Here is a 25,045-nt window from a genome sequence, read left to right on the forward strand (position 1 = left end):
CCTCATAACCAACATAGTGACTACAATGCAGAATATTGAAAGCTATTGCAGAAGCCCGTTACCGTTCACTTATTGAGTACCACTTGTTCACTGGAAAAATACATTAAAAATAATCATAGGCAAAAATAATTGACAGAAAAGGATTTAAATAACCTTTATTTACCTTTAAATAGTAACATCAAATCATTCTTTCTTTAATTTCAGTATATGACTCTCAACCCCTCAACCAAGAGGAAGAGCTCTCGATCACCTGACAGAAAGCCTTGTAAGAAATCCAAAGCTGATGGATCATCCCTGGGCCAGCCACTGAGCCCTACTCTGTGGTGCCACGTGCATTTGGAGAAATCCATCATTGGCTCTCCGCTGAAGGTGAAAAACTCTAAGAACTCAAAATGTCCTAAAGAGGAGCTGGAAGAGGTGATGAAAATTGTGTCACCTGCTAAACTTGGTTCTAACTTTCACATTCCAAAGAGGAGCCGACTAGGGAAGGGCAGCAACAAATCCTTGGACAAAAAGCAAAGAGGCAAAAGGGTTCTGAACGGGCAGAAGTCATCAGGGAAATCAAAGTCTCCTAGGAAAGGCTTGAAGACCCCTAAGATGAAAATGAAGCAAATGACACTACTGGACATGGCTAAAGGTACCCCGAAGGTGTCCAGGGCTCCCAGGAATTCTGGGGGCACCCCTCGGTCTTCCAGCAAACCCCAGAAACACCTGCCTCCTGCAGCACTCCATCTCATTGCCTATTACAAAGAAAACAAAGACCGGGAAGACAAAAAAAGTGCTCTTTCCTGCATCATCTCCAAAACAGCTAGGTTACTGTCAAATGAGGATCGCGCCCGTCTCCCCGAGGATTTGCGAGGGTTGGTACAGAAACGCTACGAGCTTCTAGAGCACAGGAAGAAATGGGCCACCATGACAGAGGAGCAGCGAAAGGAGTACATGAAGAAGAAAAGGGAGAAGCTGAAAGAGAAACTGAAGGAGAGAGCAAAGGAGCGGAAGGAGAAGGAGATGAAGGAAAAACTGGAAAAACAGAAAAGATATGAGGACCAAGATCTTAAAGGGAAGAACTTGCCTACTTTCAAACTGGTCGATACTCCCGAAGGACTTCCTAATACGCTCTTTGGGGACGTCGCCATGGTGGTGGAGTTCCTGAGCTGTTACTCAGGGTTATTGATGCCGGATGCTCAATATCCCATTACGGCGGTTTCCCTGATGGAAGCACTTTGCGCAGAAAAGGGAGGCTTCCTTTATTTGAACCGAGTACTGGTCATTCTCTTGCAGACCCTGCTGCAGGATGAAATTGCCGAAGATTATGCTGAGCTGGGCATGAAGCTTTCTGAAATACCGCTTACTTTGCATTCTGCTTCCGAGTTGGTTCGCCTATGCCTACGCAAGTCAGATGTGCAAGAGGAAAGTGAGGTCTCGGATAATGTAGATGAAAGCAAGGATTCGGCAGCTTTTGAGGATAATGAAGTACAGGATGAGTTTTTGGAGAAACTGGAGACATCGGAGTTCTTTGAGTTGACTCCCGAAGAGAAATTGCGGATACTTGGAGCGCTGTGCCACCGGATCCTAATGACGTACTCGGTGCAGGACCACGTGGAGGCCAAGCAGCAGACGTCAGCTGAGCTGTGGAAGGAGCGCCTAGCTATCTTGAAGGAAGAAAACGACAAGAAGAGAGCAGAAAAACAGAAGCGAAAAGAAATGGTGGCCAAGAACAAGGAGAACGGGAAAGATGAGAATATGATGGGAAGAAATGAAAAGAAAAAAAATGAGATGATGAAAATAGAGCACCGGGTGGAAATAGAAGCTGATGATATGATCAGTGCTGTGAAGAGCAGGCGCCTTCTTGCCATCCAAGCCAAGAAAGAGAGGGAGCAACAAGAAATACAAATGAGAGGTAAGAAAAATACCAGGAGAGCAGAGCGTTTGTGTGTTGTGGAGTAGAGGGGAATAAGTTAATGGCAAAATTGACAGCCTATTCTCAAAAGCGTTACCGGCTTTTAAGGGGTTTGCTCACTGGAAAGGTGTAATTCAGCTGCTGTGGTTCCTATGGCAGCTCAAAATCTGGAATGTTAAGAAAAAGCAATAACTGCTTCTACATTTTTATCTGTGGGTATCTTTTGTTCAGTACCTTCCTAATTCTGTCAGGCCCAGGAAGGCTGCAGAACAGAAAATGTTTTGGGGACAGAAAACAACAACAAAAAAAATTTGAGTACGTCCAAACGTCTTCTGGCTCTTACGTACAGAGGAGATCTTTCCTGCCTAAAAGCTAGATCCTGCTGTGGCCGTGCACGTTGTCAGGTCGATGCTGGTAGCCCTTCTCCCAGATAAGGACTTAGGCAGCAAATTTCAGTTTACAGTTTCTCTCTTTAAAGAATTAGTTATAGAGTCATATAAATACAAACTGCCCCCTCAAACCTCTATAAATCACAAGCTGCAGTACCAAGCTTTGTGTGCTTCTCTGTAGGTAGTGCTTTTTGCTAGGGAGTGTGGAATATGAAGAGCAAAATACTTCGGAATTACGCTTCAGGGATTTTTTTGGTTGTAAATGTGGGTACTGGGCAGATGGAAGCGGACAGCATAGCTCATCCAGGTTGTTATTTCCCTTCTGAAACAGTTGAGGGCCAAGCGTCCCGCGTGGAGCCTGGCTTAGGTGCCTTAGCTGGAATCTGGGAGTATCTGGTCTAGGAGACCACGGATAGGTAAATAACGTGGAATACCCTGCGGCTCCAAAGGAGTATGCCTCCCACGGAACGTAAACAGACCTTTCAGATCTTCTGTTAAGAATTGCAAGTCTCAGAATTATCAATAAACTGCTGAAGCTCTGGAGTGCTGTCCTGCTTCTCCAGAAAAGCAAAATACCAAATATCTAATGTGCTGTAGCTGAATGGCGTCTTGGCCCCAGTTCTTGTAGTGTTCCAGTTGTTTGACACTAAGTTCACGTTCATGATAAGATTTTACTGCAAAATTAAATACGGCTTGGACACTACTCCTTGGGATACTACTTGATCGTTTGTACTAGTTTCATATATATATATATATATATGAAGAAAAGCAATATTACATTGATGGAGATAAGAGCCATTTGGCTTGCGTGCTGAGGAAGTTTAATTCATTCTTTTGGACTCCACAAGGAAAACTAGGTCTCTCTGGCAGGGAAGGAAGGATTAAGCCTTCCATTAAGATTTGAGTTCATACTGCTTCCTTTCCACATTTCAGGCATCCAGGGCTGCTTTTACCTGTTAAGCAGTTGCTACCAGGCATAAAGGTACCCTCCAAGTACCAAAGCTGTTGGTTAATGTTGGTGGTGCAGTACTTAGCTGCAAGCTCACCCTGCAGCCCAGATCCGGTCGGGACTTCAGACTGGGGGGCTGGTGTGGTGTCAGGATGTGAAAAATAGTTCTGGATAACCGCAATGAGAACTGCATCAGTGTGCTCCTACCATCACACAGGCTTTCTGTGGGCTTTTTCAGCGTACTGGCTTTCACACCACTTCAGCTGCATTTGCTTTTAATAATGTTGGTGTCTCTGGGGGAAGTGAAAGAGTAGTTGCTGACAAAACACCTATTGTGCAGTGGCTCAATATTCATATATATAAGGCGCTGGACAATAGGTGTTTTGTCAGCAACTACTTTTACATATACATAGATGCATATCTCGCCGTCAGAGGTTTCTTTTTCACCATTCTGGTAGCATCTGTAACACTGGGAGCACCTAACCTCTTTCAGGTTAAACCGGATTGTGGCCAGTGCTACCGAGCTAATCTCAGCTCAAAAAAGAACCCAGTGTAAGAAGGCATAAAGGTATTTTTTGTTCGTTCTTGACTTCAAAAGAAGTCAGTACAGAACTTCTGTTGAGATAACATGATTAATATCTGTATTTTCTTGATAGTAAAAGTCAAGTCGCTTCCATTTCCATGTCACTGTAGCACTTACTGATTGTTCTTTGCCTTATCCCTCCACGAAGCAATAGCTCCCGTACGGTCTGTTGGAGGAGAATGGGGAGCTGGAAGCTTATACAGCTAACGAAGCCTGCTAGAGAGGAAAGTACCAACTGAGGCTAGCTGGCCATCACGACCGAAAATGAGATGTGGGGAGGAACCCGTTAGTTTGGTGTCTTTGTTCTCGTTTTGTTTGAACAGTTTTGGTGTAAGAGTAAATTTAAGTTTCTGGTTTTTCCTTGCCTCTTCCTTGCTCTGGCACTTGCTCATGTCTGCCCATGATATCCCATGTTGTAAGTGAAGAGTTTGCTGGCAGTATGGGTTGTTTTGGTTGGAGTCTTGGCTCTTGAGGAGAGGGTATGGAGGGGGAGGGAAGCGTACCTTGTGCTAGCATCAGACGGCGGCAACAAGTCTTGAGAAGGTGTCAAGGAGAGAAATCCTGGGGGAATCGTATCGCCTCTGTCTCCTAGTGGAAGGTGAGAACAATTCTTCCTGTAGTATGGGCCTCCTGATGTGGTTTGCGAGACTCCGATTTAGGTGACGCGAGGTTTTTGGCACTGTGAGAGTGGCTGTTGCTGCTTGTTCTGGTGTCAGTACTTTGACACAGGGAGAGGACATAAGGTTTCAGGAGGAGCTAATGTTTACAGACATACGAGTTGTGCAGCTGCTTGTGTCTGGCACGTATGGATTACCAGGACAGTTCTGCCATGCTGCAATTACTGTAAGTTGGTGTATTGCTGGGATACGGTTCTATAAAAGCTGATACATCGAGTTGGTGTAACAAATGCAAGGGTATGTTTTTCAGCATGTCTCCTCTAATCAGTCAGGGTTGATTACATTGGCAGGACTTCAGAGATTTAACTGGGTATTTACTCATCAGCTGTTATCAAACCCGTCTTGATACAGAAAATGGCCGCAACAGACCGAGCAGGTAGCAGCCCTGGGAAAAGTCCTAGCAAGCAGTTGCGACGGCAGCCAGCTTACGATCTCTATATGCTCGCTTTTACCTGCCCCGCTCCACCTCACCCCTTCCATGTGGTCTTATTCCATCTGCTTCAAACCTTCCTTTGTGAAGCAAATAGATAAGTCTTCATTTCTTCATCCTTTTTGTTTTTTTCCTCAAGTTTTCTCAGGACACAGAGGAATGTTGCCCATAGGCTTTTGTGCAAGTCGTGATGGGGTGATGGTTTTGTTAGACTGAGATCAGGCTCTGAAGAGCCGGTGTGACTCAATTTGATGTTTTGTTCCTTTTTGTTCAGGCTGTTCTTGGTGAAAGTACACCTGTGCTTCAGAGACGGGCAAAAGTGTAGAAAGACTCTTGACCCATCATGAGAAGCACAAATCCCGTTGGCCTTAATGATTTGTCTCTTGGCAGAAGCTGCCTTGCTTCTTGCTTCTTACCTGGAGATGTGAAATGATGTGTTTTGTTCTGCCAAGGAGCCTGTGATGCCAGGATTTAGGCCACTTCATATTTTTCTTTCCCCTTTTTTTTTGTCGACAGCCGTGGATATTGAGAGCTACTGAAATTCCAATACTTCTGTCATGAGTGGGAAACCTGAGGTTTCTATTTTAGTGCTCTTCCACATCATAGCATAGACGGGAAAGCATGAGGGGTTAGGAGATAGGACTTGGTCGCTGTTTGTCCCGATCCAATGTCGGGGGAGGTTTCGATACGATCCCAAGGACGAGATTAAGACGCTGGAATCGGTCAAATGTCATACAACCTTTTACTTTTATTCGAGGGGAGAAGAGAACGGAGGGAGGAGGGAGGGCAAGGGAGGAGGGGAAAAGAATAGGGGAGAGAGAGAGAGAAAGAAAGAGAAGGAAAAGGAGTTTATCGCCACCACCTCGAGTCCTGACGATCTTCTGCTGGGTCTCCGGTGGCCTCGGGCGTCGTCGGGGACCGAAGCGGGGGGGGGGGGGAGGCTTGAGGGTGCAAGAACAGAAGGAGTGGTCTCTCACGCGCCGCCGCTGCCGCCCCGCCGAGGGGCACGTGTGCTCCTTATATAGGGGCTCACGCACGCGCGGGTCACAAATGCGTACGTGCGGTTTGCCACGGATGTGCTGTCCCCGCCTCGGCTCTTTTCGCGCCTTTTTGTCCCCGCCTCGGCTCTTTTCGCGCCTTTTTGTCCCCGCCTCGGCTCTTTTCGCGCCTTTAGTCTGTGCGCAGGCGCACGAGGTTGTTTTTCTTAAAGCTGTGGGGAAGGTGGTCTTTTCGAAGCGCGACGCTGGATGGCGCTACGGCGGCAATGTCGAGACAAAGACCACATTTTTCTATCGGTCCTTTACACTGTTGTAAAACAGTTGTGCCTGGAAGAGGCCTCTTGCGCCAGACGTGGTCTTTCGGTAGGTGAGGTGGTGGGGAGAGCGTTCCCCATAGCTGCAGTTGTAGAAATGCAGGTGTCCATTAGCCGCGCTGACCTCTGTGGCGTCACGGCTGGACCGCTCCCAACACTTGAGCTGGCCAGAGCAGGAGTCCTGGTCGTATATTGTGCTGTAGCTAAAGGTCTTTGACCCTGTTGTTATATGGGATTCAGTGGATGCCATTTTGATCTAGAATGAGAAATAATAAGGAGGACTAATTCCTCCGGAAAATTTTTATCCAGACTTTCCTCTTTCCTCAGCCCAGTTCGTCCTCATGCCTTGACTTCTTAATAATTCTTGAGTTTTCTCTAGAATGGTGGGTGGAAAGGAGGACGAAGGGTGGATGGCTGTGCTGAAAGAATATCAACCAAGGTCCCCAATTCCCCCCACCCACCCATGGTGGAGTAAAATAAAAGAGAATACTGATGTCTGGATACAATAAAAGCAAGGTAATTCTTCTCTGTGCTAATTCCAACAGTGAGGATGGAGAAAGAAGCAGAGGAAGAAAGAATCCGGAAGCATAAAGCTGCAGCTGAGAAAACTTTCCAGGATGGAATTGCCAAAGCGAAGCTGGTGATGCGCAGGACCCCAATTGGCACCGATCGTAATCATAACAGGTAGGAAAGGCAACGATCCCGAGCTGCCAGCTCTCCCCTCTGAGAGGCGCTTTATCAGATAGCCGCCCCTGAGAAGTGATGGATATGGAGGGTGTTGAGAGGACTCCCTGTGTCCTGAACTGTGGAGCAGAGCAGAATTTTTTTGTGTATGTGAAGTGTAACGGCCCTGGCTGGTTTACGTGGCCGGCTTTCTGAGGCCGTCCCGTGGAGGTCAGGATCCGCTAGCCAGTGGAGCTTCAAGTGCTTGCGTGAGTGCTCGAGCCTAATTACCATCTTCTCTTTGTCATGTTTGTTCCACAGGAATGCTCTTAGAATGGATTCTAATAAAAGCTTTCCATGTTTCTCAACTGTGCTAATACAAAGACACACGTGCATTCAGTTTTTATTGAGTCGAGCACACAGGTGCTTCTCCCCTCTGTGCAAATACAGGCGGATGTCTGTAACTGGCCGGAAGAGGAGACAGGTACCCGTTAACATGTCTGTTTCCTACAGGTATTGGCTGTTTTCGGATGAGGTTCCTGGCTTGTTCATTGAGAAAGGCTGGGTACATGACAGCATAGACTACAGATTCATCCTTCCCCATCAGAAAAAAGAAGATTTTAAGAAGGACTACAGCCCAGGAGGTATGGTCAGCCTGCTGCTCTGCGGGTATTCCCTTTGTTGCCGTCCCACTGTTAGAATGGATTTGGGACTGTCAAGAGAGAACTGCCTAGTCTGAGTGTTTTCATGGGGATACTCTGATTTAAGCCGCCTTTAAACTCTAGAAGCCGGCGCATGGGAGAGTCTGACGCTCACAATGATCTCCTTCCTGCTGCTGCAGGTCTTGAGCCTGCCTGCGGTGTACCGCATAAGGACCTCGGGATACAATCCCCTCTCTCTTAAAAGTAGTGAGATTGATATCAGTTGTGGACTAATCCCTCTGGTTTACTCTGAACCTGCTGAGTTGCAGTGTGCCAGACTTCTTGGACAAGTAGTTGTGTGCGGCAGAGAGTGAGGGTGTCCATCCCAATGCTAACGTTCCACCGGTGGCGAGACTCCCAGATTAACCTGTGAAATAGTATCAAGCCGGTCGATCTTCTAGATACCTATAGCTTTGCTGATTGAGGCCATTTTGGCAAACAGCCCTCTTGCGCATGTCCTCTCAGCCTGCTGTTCCCCTGGTGCTGAGCGTGCAGGTGAGGTGCAACAACTGGCTGAAGTTCTAGTGCTTCCGCTGTAATTGTGCCTGGCTGACTTGGAGCCTGGGTGGGGGAGCCTGGCAGGCAGGACTTGGGCACGCACAAAGATCAATCTGTGGGAAGGGAAACTTAACGCTTCTATGTGGAAATAGTTGTTGGTGCAGAGGAGCATGCTATAATCTGACTCCAGTTGCAGTGTCAGTCTGATGGTTTCTTGCTTTTGAAGCGTCGTAGGCTGACGTCGAGTCCATCTACAGCAACGCTGCATACGAGGGGCTGTACTGAGTTAAATCAGAGAGCCCTCACCTGGTGGCGTTCTGTCTTAGGCAAGGGGCAGAGTAGACGTCTGTAGAAGAACGGAAGAGGGCAAACCTGCAGTGGGATACTTCCTCCAGCACGTAACTTCCCAGCCATCTGCGTCGTGGTGACGTGTTGAGCTGGAGCTGGTATCCTTCAGTGGCCCTTGATGGGTGTATTTTCTTCGGTGCGCTTTTTTGAACGTTGACCAGCCGTGTTCCTGTACGCCAGCTTGTTCCAGCTGTATTCATTTCTCGGCTCCTGCCTGTGTGTTTACCCAGCTAGCGTGCAAGATTTCAGCACGTTCCTTTTGAAACTTAACAAGCGAAGGTTTAAATAAGCAAAGGTTTAAATTCATGTCAGACTGTTGTCTAAGATGCTCAGAAATACAAATACGTCCTATTTATAGCTCATTCAGTTCTAAAAGTACCTTGTCAGCATATAGCTAAAAAGTGAAACTAGTTTTATGTATTTGAAATAGTAGGAATGGTTTTCTTAATTTTATGTGTGTGCTTTATGATGCAGTAATTTCTTTAAAAATCCGTTATCTTTGTTTGTATTTCTGTAAATGCATATACCGTGAGCTTTAGCAAACTAATGCTGGATTAGTGTTCCCTGACAAACGTATTGCTGGCCTAGATGCCGAATATAAACACTTAGCTGGAGATAGGTTAGTTTTTGCAAGATAAAAATACTCGCTGAGGAGGAAGATGAACGCGAATCCACTCGAGCTTGTGCTTTTCTTTTTCAGACAAGCGGAAGAGCGCAGCCGCCGACGGCAGAGTGAGCAAGCTGCACCGGTCTGTGCATGCCGCAGACCTTCCCGCAGAGACCACGGCACCCAAGCAGGGACAGAACTTATGGTAACGCGTGCTTTTGTAGCTGCAGAGTGCTCGGAGGTCAAGGAAACTAGACAGATTTCTTTTGCTAGACGCTAATATATACCTAGTACTCTTTCAGTACTTCACAGTTGGATTAGTTGAGCAGCTCTCCAGGCCTCTGTTACTGATATCGTTACTAGTAGTGAATGGCTAGTAGGGCAGCCAGTCCAAGAGCCAGTGGAACCATTAAAATCAACCCAATCAATCAGACTTAAAGCCGGTATAAATTAAGCTGGTAAAATGCTACTTTGATATATTGCTTTTTAAATCTTTTATACTCAGAAGAATTGTTAATTTAAAAGAATTGCTGTGTGCTTTTTTCAGTATTGGTAAGCATTACTTAAAAAAAAAAAAAAAAAAAAAGAGGGGAGCAGTGACCTAGCTCGGTGTGTCTAGGTTTTCTTTCATGGTTCATCTCAGCAGACCCGAGTTGTGGCCCATGGAGTCCTTGAGCACAGGACGTTCAAGTCTTCGCTGAGATCTTTGGAGACAGGCCTGTGTCCTGCCTGTTCTTGCAGTACGTGAGATGTGCAGAGCCACCCCCCAGCTCCTTGTCAGCGTCTTCTTCCTAGGCTTCACAGCAGGCTGTGGTGGTGTCCATGTGTTCTCCTATAGCACCATGTCACGGAATTGATTTTTGTTGCTACTGATAATGATAGCTTAGCAAAATTATTCTTCCATGTTGACAGCCTGTTATCCCTTTAATGCTTCCCAATGCCAAGCCACCAACGTGTCTTCTAAGTGAATCAAATCTCAACTCTCTACCTTTGAGCGTGTTTGATTGTGACTTGCTCCAGTAATTGGCCCTACCAATGTCTCTTATCTTGAAAGAAAATCTCCTATGTCAGCTGTCGCCCTGTGTGGTGAGGAGTGATCAGCAGTGTCCCTGTGCCAGAAAATACCAGCTACAGCTTTGCCTACTGCACTGCCTGTGAGGGACTCTGCATTTCTTAGATAACCCTGAGAAGTAACTGTCACAAAGTACTTGCTCCTGCAGCTCCCCTCTTAGCAGTGGCTCTTCCCCAGAGTTCTCCACTGCTGACCCACAAAGTGGGGTTACTTGGTCTTTGATAAATATCCCCAGTCAGGAGCTTAGCTCCAAAGCGTAGCTGCACTGCTGCAAGTCAGAACGACTTTACTAAAGATGTTCCTGCTTCCCCGCCAGGCACTGTCAGAGACCGAAATCTGTGGATGTCTTGACTCATCTAAACCATCAACACTGGGTGCTGACTCTTTGTATTGCTCTACCCCTTCTCTTTCATTGCTAGCGAGTGATAGGAGACAGCAGAGTTTCCTCCGCGTGCCTTCTCTCTGTCCGACGTCGCCATGACAAATCTCCACCCCTGTCTCCGTCTAGTCCTTTGCACATCTTGTCACATAGCCAGAATTCAAGCAGTTGGGCTTTCCTAGGGAATGGGTGCGAAACAGGAGGTCATAGAGGACAGTGCGATCCACAGGGAAGTCCTCTCTGCTCTTTCTAACTGCCTCTTCTAATACGTGATCTTCATTTAGCAGAGGCGGCAAGATGTGTTCCAGTAGAAAGGCAAATTATATAAGGAAAACAGTAGCTTAAATTAATAGTGCATATTGCTATAAAGGGAAGACAACATAGAGCCAAATCGGACGAGTTAAGTAGCACTGAATCCCTGCAACTTGTCGTTCCAGGCCGAGCTTGGAAAAGCGTAGTATTTGTTGTTACAGCGTTGAATTGCTCAGTCAGGGTGGCAGCGCTCAATGCCACGCTGAGAGAGGAGAGCGGTTACCGAGGTAGGGGTGCTCCGCAGAGCAGACAGCCCAGAAGCAGCTCGTGGAACCAGGTGCTGTACGCTCTTGGGTCTGAATGATATTCTGTTACTAAGAGCTGCTTTGTACAAAGTGACCGTAGTATGCGGTATTCTCCTTTTTTAAAAAAAGAGACCAACAAAATAATTAAGAAGCTTGTTTAAAAAAAGGAGAAAAAAAAAAAGCTTAAAATGGCAGCCAAAAGGCTAAAATGCTTTCAAAGCTATTGTCTTAAAGTTTCCATGCTAGATGGTGAAAGCAAGTGCTGCCTCTTACCTTTGAAAAAAAGGTTTGAGGAAACTTGGAAACAAAACAGCAGCGATAACAAAACGTTCTCAGTATGGTTCACATTGGGATAAGGAAGCTATTAAAAGTAAGAAGGCCTACTTAAAAAAAAAAAAAAAAAGGTAAGGCGGCCTACTTAAAAACTGTGGTTGAGCCTAAATGAAGGAAATAAAAAGGATGATAAACCGAAATACAGACTAAAGGCGAAACAATTTTTTTTTTTTTTTTTTTCCTTGGGGAACAATCTTGCTTCACAAGATCTGTTGTTCCAGGGCCTGACAAGAGGGAAGCTCTTCTCATGAGTGAATAATTGGCTAAGAAATATGAAACAAATTACAGAAATACTCTTAATTTGTATGTTCAGCGGGGAGAGAATGGGGAAGTCTCCTAAAGAAAAGGATTTTCTTTTGATACAGGAAAAAAAGGGATCAGGAAATTAAACTAGCAAATGGCAGCTTTGAAAGAGAGAGGGAAGTACTCATGCAGCTGATGTATGCAGCTCGCTGCTACCAGCTGCTCTGGATTTTCAGACTTGTACCCGTTCAAAGCACCAGTTGGACAAATCGCTGAAAGAGGAGTTCATTGAGGAGCATTAAGCACAAAGGTTCTTGTCCTGGCACACAAGGAAGTCCTCAAACCAGCAGATGCTAAAATCTGGAGGGGCAGGTCGAAGAAATACCACTGCGTGCCTGCGCTGCCCTTTTGCCGCTCAGAAATAAGATACTGAGCTGGGTGGGATTTTTGGTTTTTTTGGGGTTTTTTTTGCCTGGCTCTTATTCCAGTGTCTTTGATTTCTGTCCTTTTTGGTACTTGCGAGGAAAGACTGCTAACAACCACAGCACTTGCTGATTTTTTTACTGAGAGTGTCATGCCTGTGTGCGCTGTTCTGCCAGGCAGGTTGGCAGTGTCAGGATGGCGAGGTAGAGCAATGCAAATGGAAGATCTGAGCCAGATGGAGGCCTTCATGCCCTTAAAGCGAGCAGGGGGCCCAATGGCAGCTTTTCAAAGAAAATGTAACCGCTTCTAACTTAGCATTCTTCCGTGCTGTCTGCGTGACTTTCTCCTAGCTGACAGGGCCACCTAAAGCCATTTCTGCAGATAAGCAGTAAGCTTCCTCAGCCGAAAGGCTTTTCTTTAAAGCTCTAGAACGCACAGAGCCTGTTTGCTAAGTACCTGTCTGAGAGCTGTTATTTCAGGGGACAGCCAGCAACTAGAGCTTCCCTCTGAGGAAATCCATATTCCTATTTCTATATTTTCCTCTGTGGCCGTTGCCATTGATCTCTCCAATCTCAAGGACTCCCATAAGCATAGATGGTTAGGGAAGAGTCTCCTCCTTGGCTGCTTTTTGTGCCTTGTCCTTGCACACCCTGGGAAGCCCTGAGAGCACACGGAAGTCCTTGGATATCTGCACCTCCCGTTGTCTGGATACAAGGATTTGTTAGCTATAACTCATAACGTTAGCACGTGGTGCATAGGAAGTTTCACTTCTTTGTGTTCTGCTTTAACTCCTGCCATCTGTCTCTTTTTTTCTTTTTCCTAGTAGTACATCTAACATGGGATTGAGAGTAGCCCCACAGCGCACATAGAGCATCTTCAGCTTCACCCTTTTATACTCTAGAGCGATGAGACTTTGACACGAACAGCAAATTAACTCTGTGAATGGTTGTGTTTCACAGTCCTGCCCCTTTCCCCCTTCAGGATGGGAGCTGGTGGGGCATTGTTAAGGGAGAAATAAACAGATTCCCTACTTCTGCCAAGAGCTACAGAAACAGCATCTCATGGAAGTGGTTTCTGCTTTCGGTACTTTGTCCCCAAAAAGAAGAGGACCCGGTGTTCTGTCCTAAAAGTGCAGAGGCTGAACCACTGTTCTCATTCAGAACCATAAATGCTCGGTTACTTCGGTCTCCTCCAGACAGATGGACCAGCCCCATTTCTAACATTGTGCACCACTTTCACTGATGTTGATGCTTACTAAAAAAATCTCCCCGTTTAAAGCTTCTGGGCACACAGTCCCTGAAAAAGTCTTTTTGTCCGTACCTTAGTGCTGTGTGAGCTGTGTACATGATGGTCTTTCCCGCAAGAACCACGGGTTAATCGCAGCCTTTGCGGTGTGTTAGTATGCAGGAGACTTCTTGCTCATCCTGGTCAGAAAGCAGTTGAATTTTGGAAACAGTGGCATCTCTGCAGAGTAACTCCCGTTGTTCTTCATCTATTAGGAATACACCATGATATGGCGGGTCCCCTCAGCAGACAATTTGAGTTAACCATGAGTGGGTGCTGACAGACTCCATTCTCACGCCTATATTCTACAGATGGAGTTCCCCTGTTTCCACCAACCCTCCAGAGCAGGTACTGATCCTGGGCTCCTCTAGATGTTGTCCTCTTGATTTCTTCATTCCCTAGCCTGCAGTCCAGGTTTTATACCTTTCTCTGTCCCTTGCAGCCTGTAGCCTGAGAACAGGTAGGAATATGCAGCCTGAGTGAATACTGAAAGCTCCTTTTGACTTGCTGCTTGTGCCATTTGTCCCTTCTGGTTTGATTGCTGACCTGTCTGCTGGCTTGTGCTGCCAGAAATGTAAGAAAAGAATTTAGGCTGTTATTTAGGGATGCGGGAAGCCCTTGCCCCAGTCAGGATTTCCCCCTTTCCAATCAGTTTGAAGACCTCCATCTGGTCTTGACTCTCCCAAAGGCATCTTTCCCATCACTCTGGATTGTTATTAAGCTCTGTCAGGCCATGTGAAGGGCACCAATTGCCTTCCCCTCCCTCTTATCAAGACCCACAAGCTCATACCCCTGTTGCCTCTCCCATTTAAAATGCCAGCTCTGTCTTATCATGTCCGTGCTCCCAGCCTCGTGCTGGGTGAGCCCTAGTTGGAGGTGCAGGTGGTTCCTTCAGGTAGTAGGGAGTGCGTGGAGCTAGGCTGAGAAGCAGGAGCTCTGGCTGCACAGAGCAGCAAGGTGTCACTAATCAAACTCACACAGGTACCTCTTTGATACGTTTATAATTTGCACATTTTAGTTCAAGCTGATGTAGAACGGTTCCCTCTCCCAGAAATCCCAGTTCTTACTCTCAGGGCAAACTGGGAAGACTCAAGTACCTGTTGCAGATGTTCTCCCTTCCCTGTCCCGTTTCCTTTTCAGCAGGAACAAAGTTGTGCCAGGGCTTATCGCTGGCTTTCTTAAGAGGATGATACCTGCTTTCTCACGCTGGCCAGCAGCCTGTGTTGTCTTTCCCCAGACTACGTAACACTGGAGAATCCAAGCGCCATATGCTGTTTCCAGTGCCCTTCCATTTTTACAGTAAGACAAAACTGTGCGGGGAATTCCCTCCTTAAATTTGCAGCCATGGGGGAAAGCTGAGAAAGCTCGGGCGTGGTCTTCTCAGATATTTTTTTTTCCAACTGGATCCCGTGGTGTGTCGCCAGCAGTGAGTGATGTTTCCTCGTGACTTAGGCAACCTTCTCAGCATGCCTGAGAAAGAGTCCTCTGCTGGGTATCTGCAGGGCAGCTGTTGTGAAGCTTGGTTTACGCCATTCCCATATTGTGATAGATTCTTCATACTGAAATACGGCTTAGGACCAATCCCAAGATTTGCCCCAAGGGTTTGGAAGCAATTTGATACCAAATAGAGAATTTTCTCTTTATTTAGCAGAAGTCAGTAGACTCGGAAGTGCTAGTCCTTGCAGTGGTCGGTCTGTAGACCTTCCAGTGAACGTAGGAGTGCTAATTAGTCACTGTCAGTGGCGTCTATAAGAAAAAGACACAAGTTATATTGTTACAGGTTTGTGTGAATGCCTGTTGGATCCCATGGCCAGCCCTTAATGGCTACTGCTTTTGAAGCGCCTGTGCCAGGCTCTAGCGGGTGACAGACACCTGGGGCTGCTCTGTCCTGTTCTCGCAGGGAGGGGGTGCAGGGGATAGCGGTGGCCCAAAGACTTGATCTCGGTGTGCCAAGTGGGGATGCTCTGCAGGGTTGGAGTATACTGAAGCAGGTGACTGGCAAGAAACTGGTTTTCTTCCATTTTTAAACGATCAAGCCTATGTTTTATTAATTAATTTACTAACTGAATGCAAATTGTGAGGCCATTCCCCTAATATGAGCATACTAGAACTCTGAAATATTTTCTTTTCAGATATGATATTTAGTAAGTATTTCTGCCAGAAAAATAAGCATTGCGGATACTGTTATTCCAAGAGGAGCCAGAACAGCATCTTTCTCTAGTTGTTGCTTGGCTCATCTGAGCTTGTGCCCAAGAAGAAAAATTAGATCTGGAGTCTTCTCTGTGGCTGGTAAGGATCACACAGTGGTCCTTTGCAGTTGTTTCCATATAAGGTTGATTTTGCTATTCCCTCACTTCCCTCTTCTAAGGAGCAATCCTCTTCCAGAAGATAGGTAATGAGTCTTATTTGCTGTAAATGAGCTCTGAAGCGCAGGTTGAATCCCTGTCCCCATCAGGTGAGGAGGCTCCATGGCATCCTAGAATAGAGCTGAGGGGGAAAAAAACAGGAAAAGAGCAGAATTTCAGGCTGTCTTAAAGCTAGTTTAAACCTACAACCCAGCTTTAAAACTGGATTGTACTCTGGAATTGCAGAGCGAATGTCTCGTGTAGAGAACTCTGCAAACGTTTTCCCCTCTTCGGTTCAGCTAACTGCTGATTACCATTGCTGTCCTGAAGGGTTTTCTGAGCAGAAAGGTTTAAAGCTAATGAATATGGTTTTCACGTGCTGCATTTGAGCTTTCAAGTTAAGGCGAGCTTCTTAGGAAGGAGGACTTCTGCGCTTGCAGAGGGCATCACAGTCACAAATCTACCTCATCAGCAGCTGTGCTGTAAGCTGGGACATACCCTTTGTTAATCCAGGGACTTCTTGGGTTAATGAAAGAAGCCGAGGGCTCTTCAGAAAGAATGATTAAATTGCCATGCTATGCGGCGCGTAGCATGTTAATCTTTTCTAGTGGATCTAAAATGACATTCGTATTACTTAAACTGACTGCAACTTGGTGAATCCAGTCCCTGGGGTAGATGACTAAATTCAAATGCCAATGTTTTAATAAACTCAATGGGGAAAAATCTATAAATCAGTTCTGTGTTTATTTTGTTTTTATTTTTCTTACCCTGGAATTGGCTCCATTTGGGGACCTTGAAACGAGGCCAGTCTGAGTCAGAATGCTTATGCCAGCACTACTGGAAGTGTTTCACCTTGCTCCATGGGGTTGGGATATCGGTTACTTGTCATCCCTGCCTACTAATACTTGTGAACTAGTTAGAAGAAGGAATTGTCTTGCCACAGAGATACGTCAGCTGATGTTGGTGCATGTTATATCTTTCAGGTTTCTCTGTGACAGTCAGAAGGATTTGGATGAGCTGCTAGATTGCCTGCACCCACAAGGAGTGAGGGAGAGCCAGCTAAAGGAGCGTTTGGAAAAAAGGTGAGCCTGCTCTTTTTTTTTCTTCTTTTTTTTTTTCCCCACTCCTGTATGTGCCTTCTCAAAGTCAAAGCGTATCCTCGTCACAGCAAGCCCGTCCATTCCCGGGGCAGCATTCTGCGCTTTGCTTTGATCGCGAGGGGAGGGTATTGAGGACGAGAAATTGCTGGTTTTCTTGGGCAGTAACTGCAGGTTCCTGGTAAGTAATGATCGGAACTGTGAAGAGGCTCTGTCAATCTTTAAATTGCTCCTTGCAACTGGAAACACAGGCAGTGCTGTTTCACTCGCAGAGCCAGAACTACCGTGTGCTTTCAGGCGTCTTTCAAAGAACATCCTGCACTGGTGGAGCGTGTAGATAACGGCGGACACCGTTGTTGCCCCAGTGCCCACGCAGCTCGCAGGGCTGCAGCCTGCATGTATTCAAAGGTTGGGTTTGATTTTCCAGGTATCAGGACATCACGCATTCTATCCATTTGGCTCGGAAACAGAACTTGGGCCTCAAATCCTGTGATGGCAACCAGGAACTGCTGAACTACCTCCGAAGTGATCTAATTGAGGTCGCAACTCGGCTGCAAAAAGGAGGCCTGGGATATGTTGATGTGACACCAGAATACGAAGCAAAAGTGAGTGAACAGGCAAGATAGTACCAAGACAAGCGTGAGCTGATACTTTCTGTGGAAGGTCTTGAGTCTTTTGTTCTCCTCAGACAAGAGGATCAGGAAAATCGGTTTTCTCACGTGTTCTCTCTTTCTAAACTATTATTTCAAGATTACACAGCTGCTGGCTTGAGGTCGTTTTGGTGTAGGTGGGCCATAATGTTGGAGCTAGGTGTTCTGCACAGCTGTTAAATTGTCCTATTTCCTTCATCTGGTGGCGGACTTCTTTATGGAGCATTAGCAGAACTCTTTGTAGCTGATATTTAGCTACTGCGTCAAAGCCAGCATGTCTTGTTGAGACAGCAGTTTTCCATTTTGGAGGGGGTTTTTTTGGTTTTGTTTTTTTTTTTTTTCATAAATTCAGACCACTTTAGGCTTGGGGTAACGATTGTGTCCCAGTTCCAGTGCTGCTCATGGGTATGTCAGCGCAAGGAGGTTACTGTGTATTGAACTAAAGTATGATTTTTTTTTTTTTTTTTTTTTTTAGTGCTCTGGCTAGTTCAGCCTGACTCACGTGAGCATTACTGGTGCAGAGAGTGTCGTTAGGAGGGGATAAATCTCCCTGGTGTGGGTAGAGTACACGCTCCTGTGACCAGCGCAGCTCCTCCTACTGCAGGACGGCATTGTCTGGCTTGGAATGGTTAAAGCTCAGTTTAAGCTGCGTCCTGAGTCGCTGCAGAGATTTCCCCGTGTAGATGAGACCATCAGTGTTAAGAGGAGGGGAAAAGTGAAGTCACTAAAGGAGTGGAAGAATGGCTTAGTGCTTGGTCATCGTGGATTTGGGGTTTTGGGGGGTTTGGGTGGTTTTTGTTTTGGCTTTTTTTTTTTTTTCCCCAGGCCTGATGCCTTTTTCTGAACAGTGCTATGCATGATCATCAGCTATGTATGAACTCTAGCAGAGGCAGCAGCAATACGCTGATTTCGTAACCAAGTATGGCAGATAACAACGCTGCGTTAAGTATCCCATGTATCCATTTGCAGGACAGGCCCACCTAAAACAGCACAGAGAGCAATGTCCAACTGTTACGTGATCGTATGCTCTTCCTAACAGGTATACTCACTAGAGAGCTTGAAGGATTTTGGAGAGTGTGTGATTGCACTCCAAGCTGGTGTTGTTAAGAAGTTTCTGCAAGGTTTCATGGCCCCCAAGCAGAAGAGAAGGAAACATCAAGGAGAAGACTACGTTGCCAAGGCTGAGGAGATAGATGAAGATAAGAAAATGGCAGAAGAAGCTAAGGTATTGCTCACTTCAGGGCTCTGTATTGGCCTTGTAATATAACTCTTTGAGCAGGGACGCTATATTTCATCAGGTACTAAATCCTGAGCAGCTTCTCCCCATTCCAGGTTTAGAGTGCAGTGGGTTTTTGTTGTTTATGGGGCCAGGTGTTCCCTGGTTATCTTGAAGGGTAAAGGTATTGGCAAAATGAGAATCACGCTGTGGAATCACAGTTAATTTTCTCTCTATGAGCAGGAAATGGGTCAAGTCAAATATTTGACTTCCTTCGTGCAGTTCCTCACAGAAGTTGGGTACGTTAATAAAAGCATATTGGGGAGCATTTTTAGAGTACTTAACAGGAGTTGTATCCATCAGAGAGGACTGATGGTGGCTTAATGCCTTTGATCCGTAAAGAGGAGGAGAGACATGGTGAGGCTTTGGTGACTGCAAGGGAGTTAGGTTCAGGTAAATATTGTCATATGCACCGAACACCCAAAGAAGATGCCAAACTGTGGGTTGCATGCATCATGTCTGGACATCTGGGCAAACAAGCCGTATGTGCCTGCAGTAGAAAAGTGCTGTTGTGAGGGTAAATGCATAGCCTTCCAAATCAAAGCCCAGAAGGGGTGGGGAAGAGCTGCGGAGGGTTTGGTAGGGTCCTACAGGCAGTTGAGCTGTACCGGTGTTTCATCCTAAGAGGGATACTAGTGCCCAGGGGTAGTTTGTATGGGAGCTGGGTGCGTTGGATGGGACATCAGTGACCCGTGACAAGAGTTTCCCCACCGCCCCCTTCGAAGTGCTCTGTCCTGATTGATCACTGACTTCAGCAGAAGTAGCAAGATCAGAACTGGATCGACAGAAGCATTTGAAATTCCCAACGTGAAAAAGAAATATTAGATGCTTGACTGTTGCTGGGGTGTGGGGGTTTTGGGGTTGTTTTTTGGTTTTGTTTTTTGTTTAAAGCTCCTGTCAGTGTATGCTGAACCCTTGTTTGAACGTCAGGTCTTTGCTATGCTGTGGCATTGCCGTCTTAGCAGGATATTTGGATAGGCACTAGAAATTTTCACATTCCTCAGTTGTCCTGAAGTGTTTAAACTTCGCTAACTTTGAACCTTCCAGCCTTTAGTGCAAAGGGAATAGAAGGCTACCTTAGCCTAAAAGCTGTCAGCAGAATACAGAGCTGTAAAAATCAGTTATGTCTGGGACAAAAAGGACCTGGATCATCACATTTCCTATATCTACAGCAACCCGTATCATGCCTTACTCTCGTGTGTGTTACAGCTCTAACTATAAGGGTTATACCTGTAGGGCATGCTTTAAGGGTAACATCAGATTTACTACAATATCTAAATGGATAGTAATTCGGCAGCGTGAGCTCTGTATTTGAACCCTGGTCACTTCTCTACTATTGCTAAAGCTCTATCAGATTTAAAACCCAAGCTTTTATTTGCCTGAAAATTGAGCCATTTTGATCATGGTTAGCTACTCCATTCGACCTTAGAGCATTGCTCTCTTACTTACTGACGTGGGCACGGAGCGTTGTTCGTGACAGCAAGGCCGGGCTTCTGCAGCGGGCTTCGTTCTAGCAATTGCAGAACTTTGGGCTACAGCAGCCTGGTCAGACAAAGTGCTCTGTGACTGAAGCATCCTGATTTGTACTTTCCCTGGAACAGTAGGATTTCTGAATATTGCTGGACTTGTAATCATAAGTTACTTTGATTCCCGCCCCCAGTATTGCCCGATTTGTCTACTGTGGCTGCATACTTAGCTACACAGCTCAGCCCGATAGGTGTGCGGGCACGGATTTCAATATTGCCAGTCTGAGCGTGTGGTCGTGCAGGTCTCTGTCCGGAGCACTGGCTTCTGTGTAGTGCCGCTGTCTCTGGAGCGTGTATTTACGCAGTGCCTTCTTTAGCTGGCTCGGAGTTTTCTAGACGTTTGTGGTAGTACGAGCAGCGTTCAGCTTTTTCGTTGGGTTTTTGGGTTTGTTTGGGGTTTGGGTTTGGGTTTTGTTTGGGGTTGTTTTTTTTTTTTGCCTCAGTTTATCTGGAATGAGCTTTCTTTTTGCCAAAGCAGAAAACCTTTATAGATGACCTTGAAAAAGCAGCCCAGATCTTAGATATAGTTATCCAATTAAAAAAAACTGACTGTTAGGCTTTTAAAGACAAATCCTCCTGCATTGGCCAAGATTTATGAAGTCTTTCAGAGCCAGAACTGCACTGTGAGTACATAGCAGGTAAAATACAGCATAGCCGTACTGGAAAAACACACTTAATGTACTTACAGACTACACGAGCGAAATTGCAGTCCTGCGGTATGGTTATGTCTCATTTTTCCTATGAGAAACAAGTTATGGCTTAATAGGCACCCGTTTGCTGACATAATTGTCTATACTGAGGGTTCCTGCTGGCTCAGCTACATAGCTGGAGATCGCGCTGCTGAGTGGCGAAAGGTTGCAATGTAGACCTGGCGTATGGCTGTTTCTGAAAATCAGTCTTGTGCCTCTGTGTTGATGCAAACGTTCCCATTTCCAGTGGCAGCAGCGCTCTGGACTGTCCCAGAATAGGACAGGGAATGTGTGACCTCTTTGCAGCTGGACATCGCAGCACAACTGCCTGAGCGTAGTGAAGACCACGGGTTACGCACCCCTGCTCCTTGCTGTCAGTCTTCACCTGCAGACAATACCTCAAAGAGCAGCTTCACAACCGAGCAATTACTGTTTCAGCTGCTCAGAGGGATTTCTGTCACCTTGGGATACCAGATGAGAGCCTTTCTAGCTGGAGGTTTGTCCACCTTCACCAAAGCAGGCGTTTTCTGTCACTCTGAAGTCGAAATGTAACCGAGGGCTTCTCCTTTGGTATTTCAGTTTGTTGGTTCCCCCCCCCCCGCCCCCGCTAGATTGCTCCTCTCCAGTCAGGAGGGTATTTAAGTAACTTCTTTCAGTCTCCTGTTTTGCCTAGTTGGCAGTCTGAACTCCCTTGACAATGGTACTGCTAAAATGCCATAGTCTCATGATGCTTGGGAAGCAAGGCTAAAAAATCTGTTAAATTCCACAGGCTTGGGGAGAAAAATCTAAGCAAAACTTGCCAACAGCTTTTGCAGATTTATCTTGGCCCAGCAGCTACCCAGTATGTTAACAGCAAAACCCGTGGAACAGTTACTTGGAAAATCAATTACACAGTATGTGAAGCACCTCAACAATGTTCTGCGAAGAAATAGCCCAGCGCTGTGTAATCTGCCACAGTAGGCTGTGCAGGTTTCCGTCTGTCTTGAATGTCTTGGGCTCCAGGTTCCACACGAGCAATGGCAGCAAGGATGTTGGCATTTTAGAACAGTTTGTGTGTTTTTCCAAGCATCTAATATATGCTGTGCTTCCTCAAATTCAGTGGGAGGAGAATGTGCAACTCTGCAAAAATCCTGGGTTTTGTTTGGCTCCCAAATTGCTGTCAGCTGCAGAGCTTAGATTTTCCCATCTGACGCTTCACTGTTTGTTTTTTCATTCTCCTGGGGTAGAAGAACGTTAACTCGAGTCCTATTATGTCCCTGTCACGTCTAGGCCATCACCTCATTGTTGTAAAGCAGAGGATTAACATTGGAGTTGAACATGCGGTGGCTCTGGATTACTTCTCTGTTCTGGTGCATTTCCGATTTACCACAACGTTGTTTCTAAACCTCCAGAGCCGAGTGAGATTTCGCATGCGGCTTGCTATGTGCAGACTCCAGCAGTTGCCTTGGTGCAAATCTCAGGTTTAATGCTTTCATCCTCACTTGCAGCTAATTCTGGGATTTCACATGCGCTGAGGTCATCTTGTCTCAGGAAAGCGGCTGGTTTCATAGTGGGGGCTCCAAACGCTTTGCCTGGCAAATCTGATTGTCCCTGATGTCAGGGTCCCCTCTGCCAGCAGAGCAGCTCGGAGGACCGGGAGGACCAGGCGTGTGGCGGGTCTTGGTGATGGTCCGAGTGTCTGCAGAACCCACTGGAGGGCAGCACAGGCCGCTCCCATCCACCCCGCTCCAGTGGTGTTGCCAGCTGTCGCCTGACTTTCATCCCGCATTTTACAGCGCTAGAGTTCTGCCTTTTATTTTCTTAGCCTGATGATTATTTGGGTTAGACTTTCAGAGCAAGAATTTAGCGGAGTTCACGTAGGTTGTTTCAGCCTGGCCGTGAAATGCAAAAGGGCTCTACTGTTACGAACAAACTGTCTGATCCAGTGAGGCTGGTTGTGGATAAACCACAAACAGGACTGCTGAGGCTATATAGAAGCAAAGAAATACAGAGTTGAGCTTTGGTTATTAAGGGCCCCAGCTAAAGGATATAAAAACGTCTTCAGACTGTAGCGAGCTGTGTCTGTGTGCTTCGTTGTAAGTTGTTAGGTCTGTCTGCAGGTTGCTTCAGCCATGGAGAAGTGGAAGACAGCAATCCGTGAGGCCCAGACCTTCTCCCGTATGCACGTGCTGCTCGGGATGCTGGATGCCTGTATCAAGTGGGATATGTCGGCAGAGAATGCCAGATGCAAAGTGTGTCGCAAGAAAGGTATGCATTCCTGCCCCACGCCTGCGTAACAGTCGGACGCTGTCACCTCTCCATGCCCTGCTTAGGCAACATGCCCTTGTAGTCTGTCACTCTGTCTTTGGCTGTATTTTGAGTTTTGAACGTCAGGATTTACAGTCAGGAGCACTGATCTCACAGAAGCGTTTGACCCTGACTCCAATAAACCATTCTTACGAAACCAGGACACAGTCTTGCAGAACATTGCAGAGCTGCTACCCCCTGGATATTTAGGGTACTTGGACACAAGTCATCAAGAAATCCTTCCGGGAACACTTGTGCCACTGTCCATTCCCTGGTTTCATTTTTGAGTTGGAATGGTCTTTGGGTCTCTGAGCCTTGTCAGTTAATCCCATTAATCCTTACAGAAGGAACAAGCAAGGAGAGGGTGGGAAGGTTATTCTTTGTAGCCGAATGGGAGAGAGCGAGGTGGGGCGATGCTCCTTGGAAGCGGGAGCGGGAGTAGAACTGCTTGATGAGCTGGAAGAAGCAAACTCTTTGCCTCTTGTGTGAGAGCAGAGAAATTAAGCTATGTGCCTTTGGCTGCTGCTCTGCTAAGGCTGGGGAGGTAACCAAACAGGTGACAAGAGGCCACCTTCTCTGTATGCACTCTAGGATGAAGGGCTTTAGAGTCTTGCAGGTGGAAGGGGAGGTCGCAGGCGTGTCGCCAGTGCCGGAGCGCTAGTATTTGTTCTGCCATAACCTCTCCTTTTGGATGGAAGCCTGGAGGAAAGAGCTTGGTAGTACATTCTGCCTCATCATGTGCTTTTTGTCTCACTTTCTATTTGCTGAAACACTAGTGGGAAATGAGGGCAGACAGACCTCTGGGGGAATGCTGGGCCGCTTTTGTTTACCAGAAGGCTATGCCATCCACCTCTTCAAAGAAATAAGGGCTGAACTGGTGCAACATCCTCCTTCACTGCGGAGCCTCAGGGATATTCCACACCAAGGCAGAAACTTGCCCTGTCTCCTGTTGAGAGGGGGTTCTAGGCAGATGTAAGAGGGGGCTCGCCTGAGACTAACAGATTACAGTTTCACAGAACTTAAGAACTGGGACGGTAGAGAAAGAGACATGCTGGCAAGCTCTCTGCACTTTCTTCTTTTTCCTCTTCAGTAAATGAAATAGCTGGCTCAGAACTGTCTCCCTGTTTCCCTGCATCAGTGAGAAGCACAGAGAGACTGGTTCTGCTGCATACTGATTTTCTTTGTAGGCTTGCTACCTGAAGTAGAAAGAAGACGCTGTGCAGGTTGACCAGGTTGAGGCTAGAATAAGAATAGCTGCATTCACTCTACTTGCTCGGCTCTTGGGCATCTCTGCAGCGAACTTCTCTTTCCCTGTGTTTGGCTTGAGATTTAGCCTGGGTGGAACCTATTCGGCAGGTTTCTACCTTTGCCTCAAATGAAATCTTTTGCAGGGCGAGGGACTTTGCGTTGTTTTGTTTGTTTGTTTTTAAATGCTGCTGGTTTCCACTGCAGTGGGGGAACCGAGGAGGAAGGGTCCCTGCCATCAGAGGGTACTTTGCATCTTTCTCTTGCTTTGTCCTGACCTCCAGCACTGCAGCAGCTTCTGCTTCTCAGGTTGAGCAAGGCTGCGGCGCTCGGTTACAAGCAAGCTGCACTCTCCTAGGTGAGGATGACAAGCTGATCCTGTGTGACGAGTGTAACAAAGCCTTCCACCTGTTCTGTCTGAGACCGGCGCTCTATGAGATACCAGATGGCGAGTGGCAGTGCCCAGCGTGTCAGCCTTCCACTGCCAGGCGCAGCTCGCGGGGCAGGTGAGTGACCCTCCTGTCCTTTGCGTTGCCACCGATGCGCAGTTCTAGCCCTGCTTGCACAAGATGGCCAAACCAGC

The 25,045-nt window shown here is 46.7% G+C and overlaps 1 protein-coding gene across 9 annotated transcripts in view; it reads left to right on the plus strand.

The window, feature by feature from the left end:
• BAZ1B (bromodomain adjacent to zinc finger domain 1B) overlaps positions 1–25,045 on the plus strand; it is a 50,434-nt gene that overhangs the window by 17,242 nt on the left and 8,147 nt on the right. For 7 of the 9 annotated variants that reach the window (XM_087752304.1, XM_087752298.1, XM_087752300.1 and 4 more), the window contains 9 exons: positions 205–1,900; positions 6,786–6,924; positions 7,417–7,547; positions 9,151–9,262; positions 16,677–16,775; positions 17,218–17,395; positions 18,480–18,665; positions 23,019–23,178; positions 24,821–24,968. In XM_087752304.1, the coding sequence (XP_087608430.1) occupies positions 205–1,900; positions 6,786–6,924; positions 7,417–7,547; positions 9,151–9,262; positions 16,677–16,775; positions 17,218–17,395; positions 18,480–18,665; positions 23,019–23,178; positions 24,821–24,968 (2,849 nt within the window). The remainder of the gene's footprint in view (positions 1–204; positions 1,901–6,785; positions 6,925–7,416; positions 7,548–9,150; positions 9,263–16,676; positions 16,776–17,217; positions 17,396–18,479; positions 18,666–23,018; positions 23,179–24,820; positions 24,969–25,045) is intronic. The other 2 variants (XM_087752297.1, XM_087752299.1) reach the window with 1 other exon arrangement.

The sequence above is a fragment of the Nipponia nippon genome, unplaced genomic scaffold, assembly GCF_047370975.1.
Source record: "Nipponia nippon isolate SJK-2023a ecotype South Korea unplaced genomic scaffold, ASM4737097v1 scaffold_15, whole genome shotgun sequence".
Lineage (NCBI taxonomy): Eukaryota > Metazoa > Chordata > Aves > Pelecaniformes > Threskiornithidae > Nipponia > Nipponia nippon.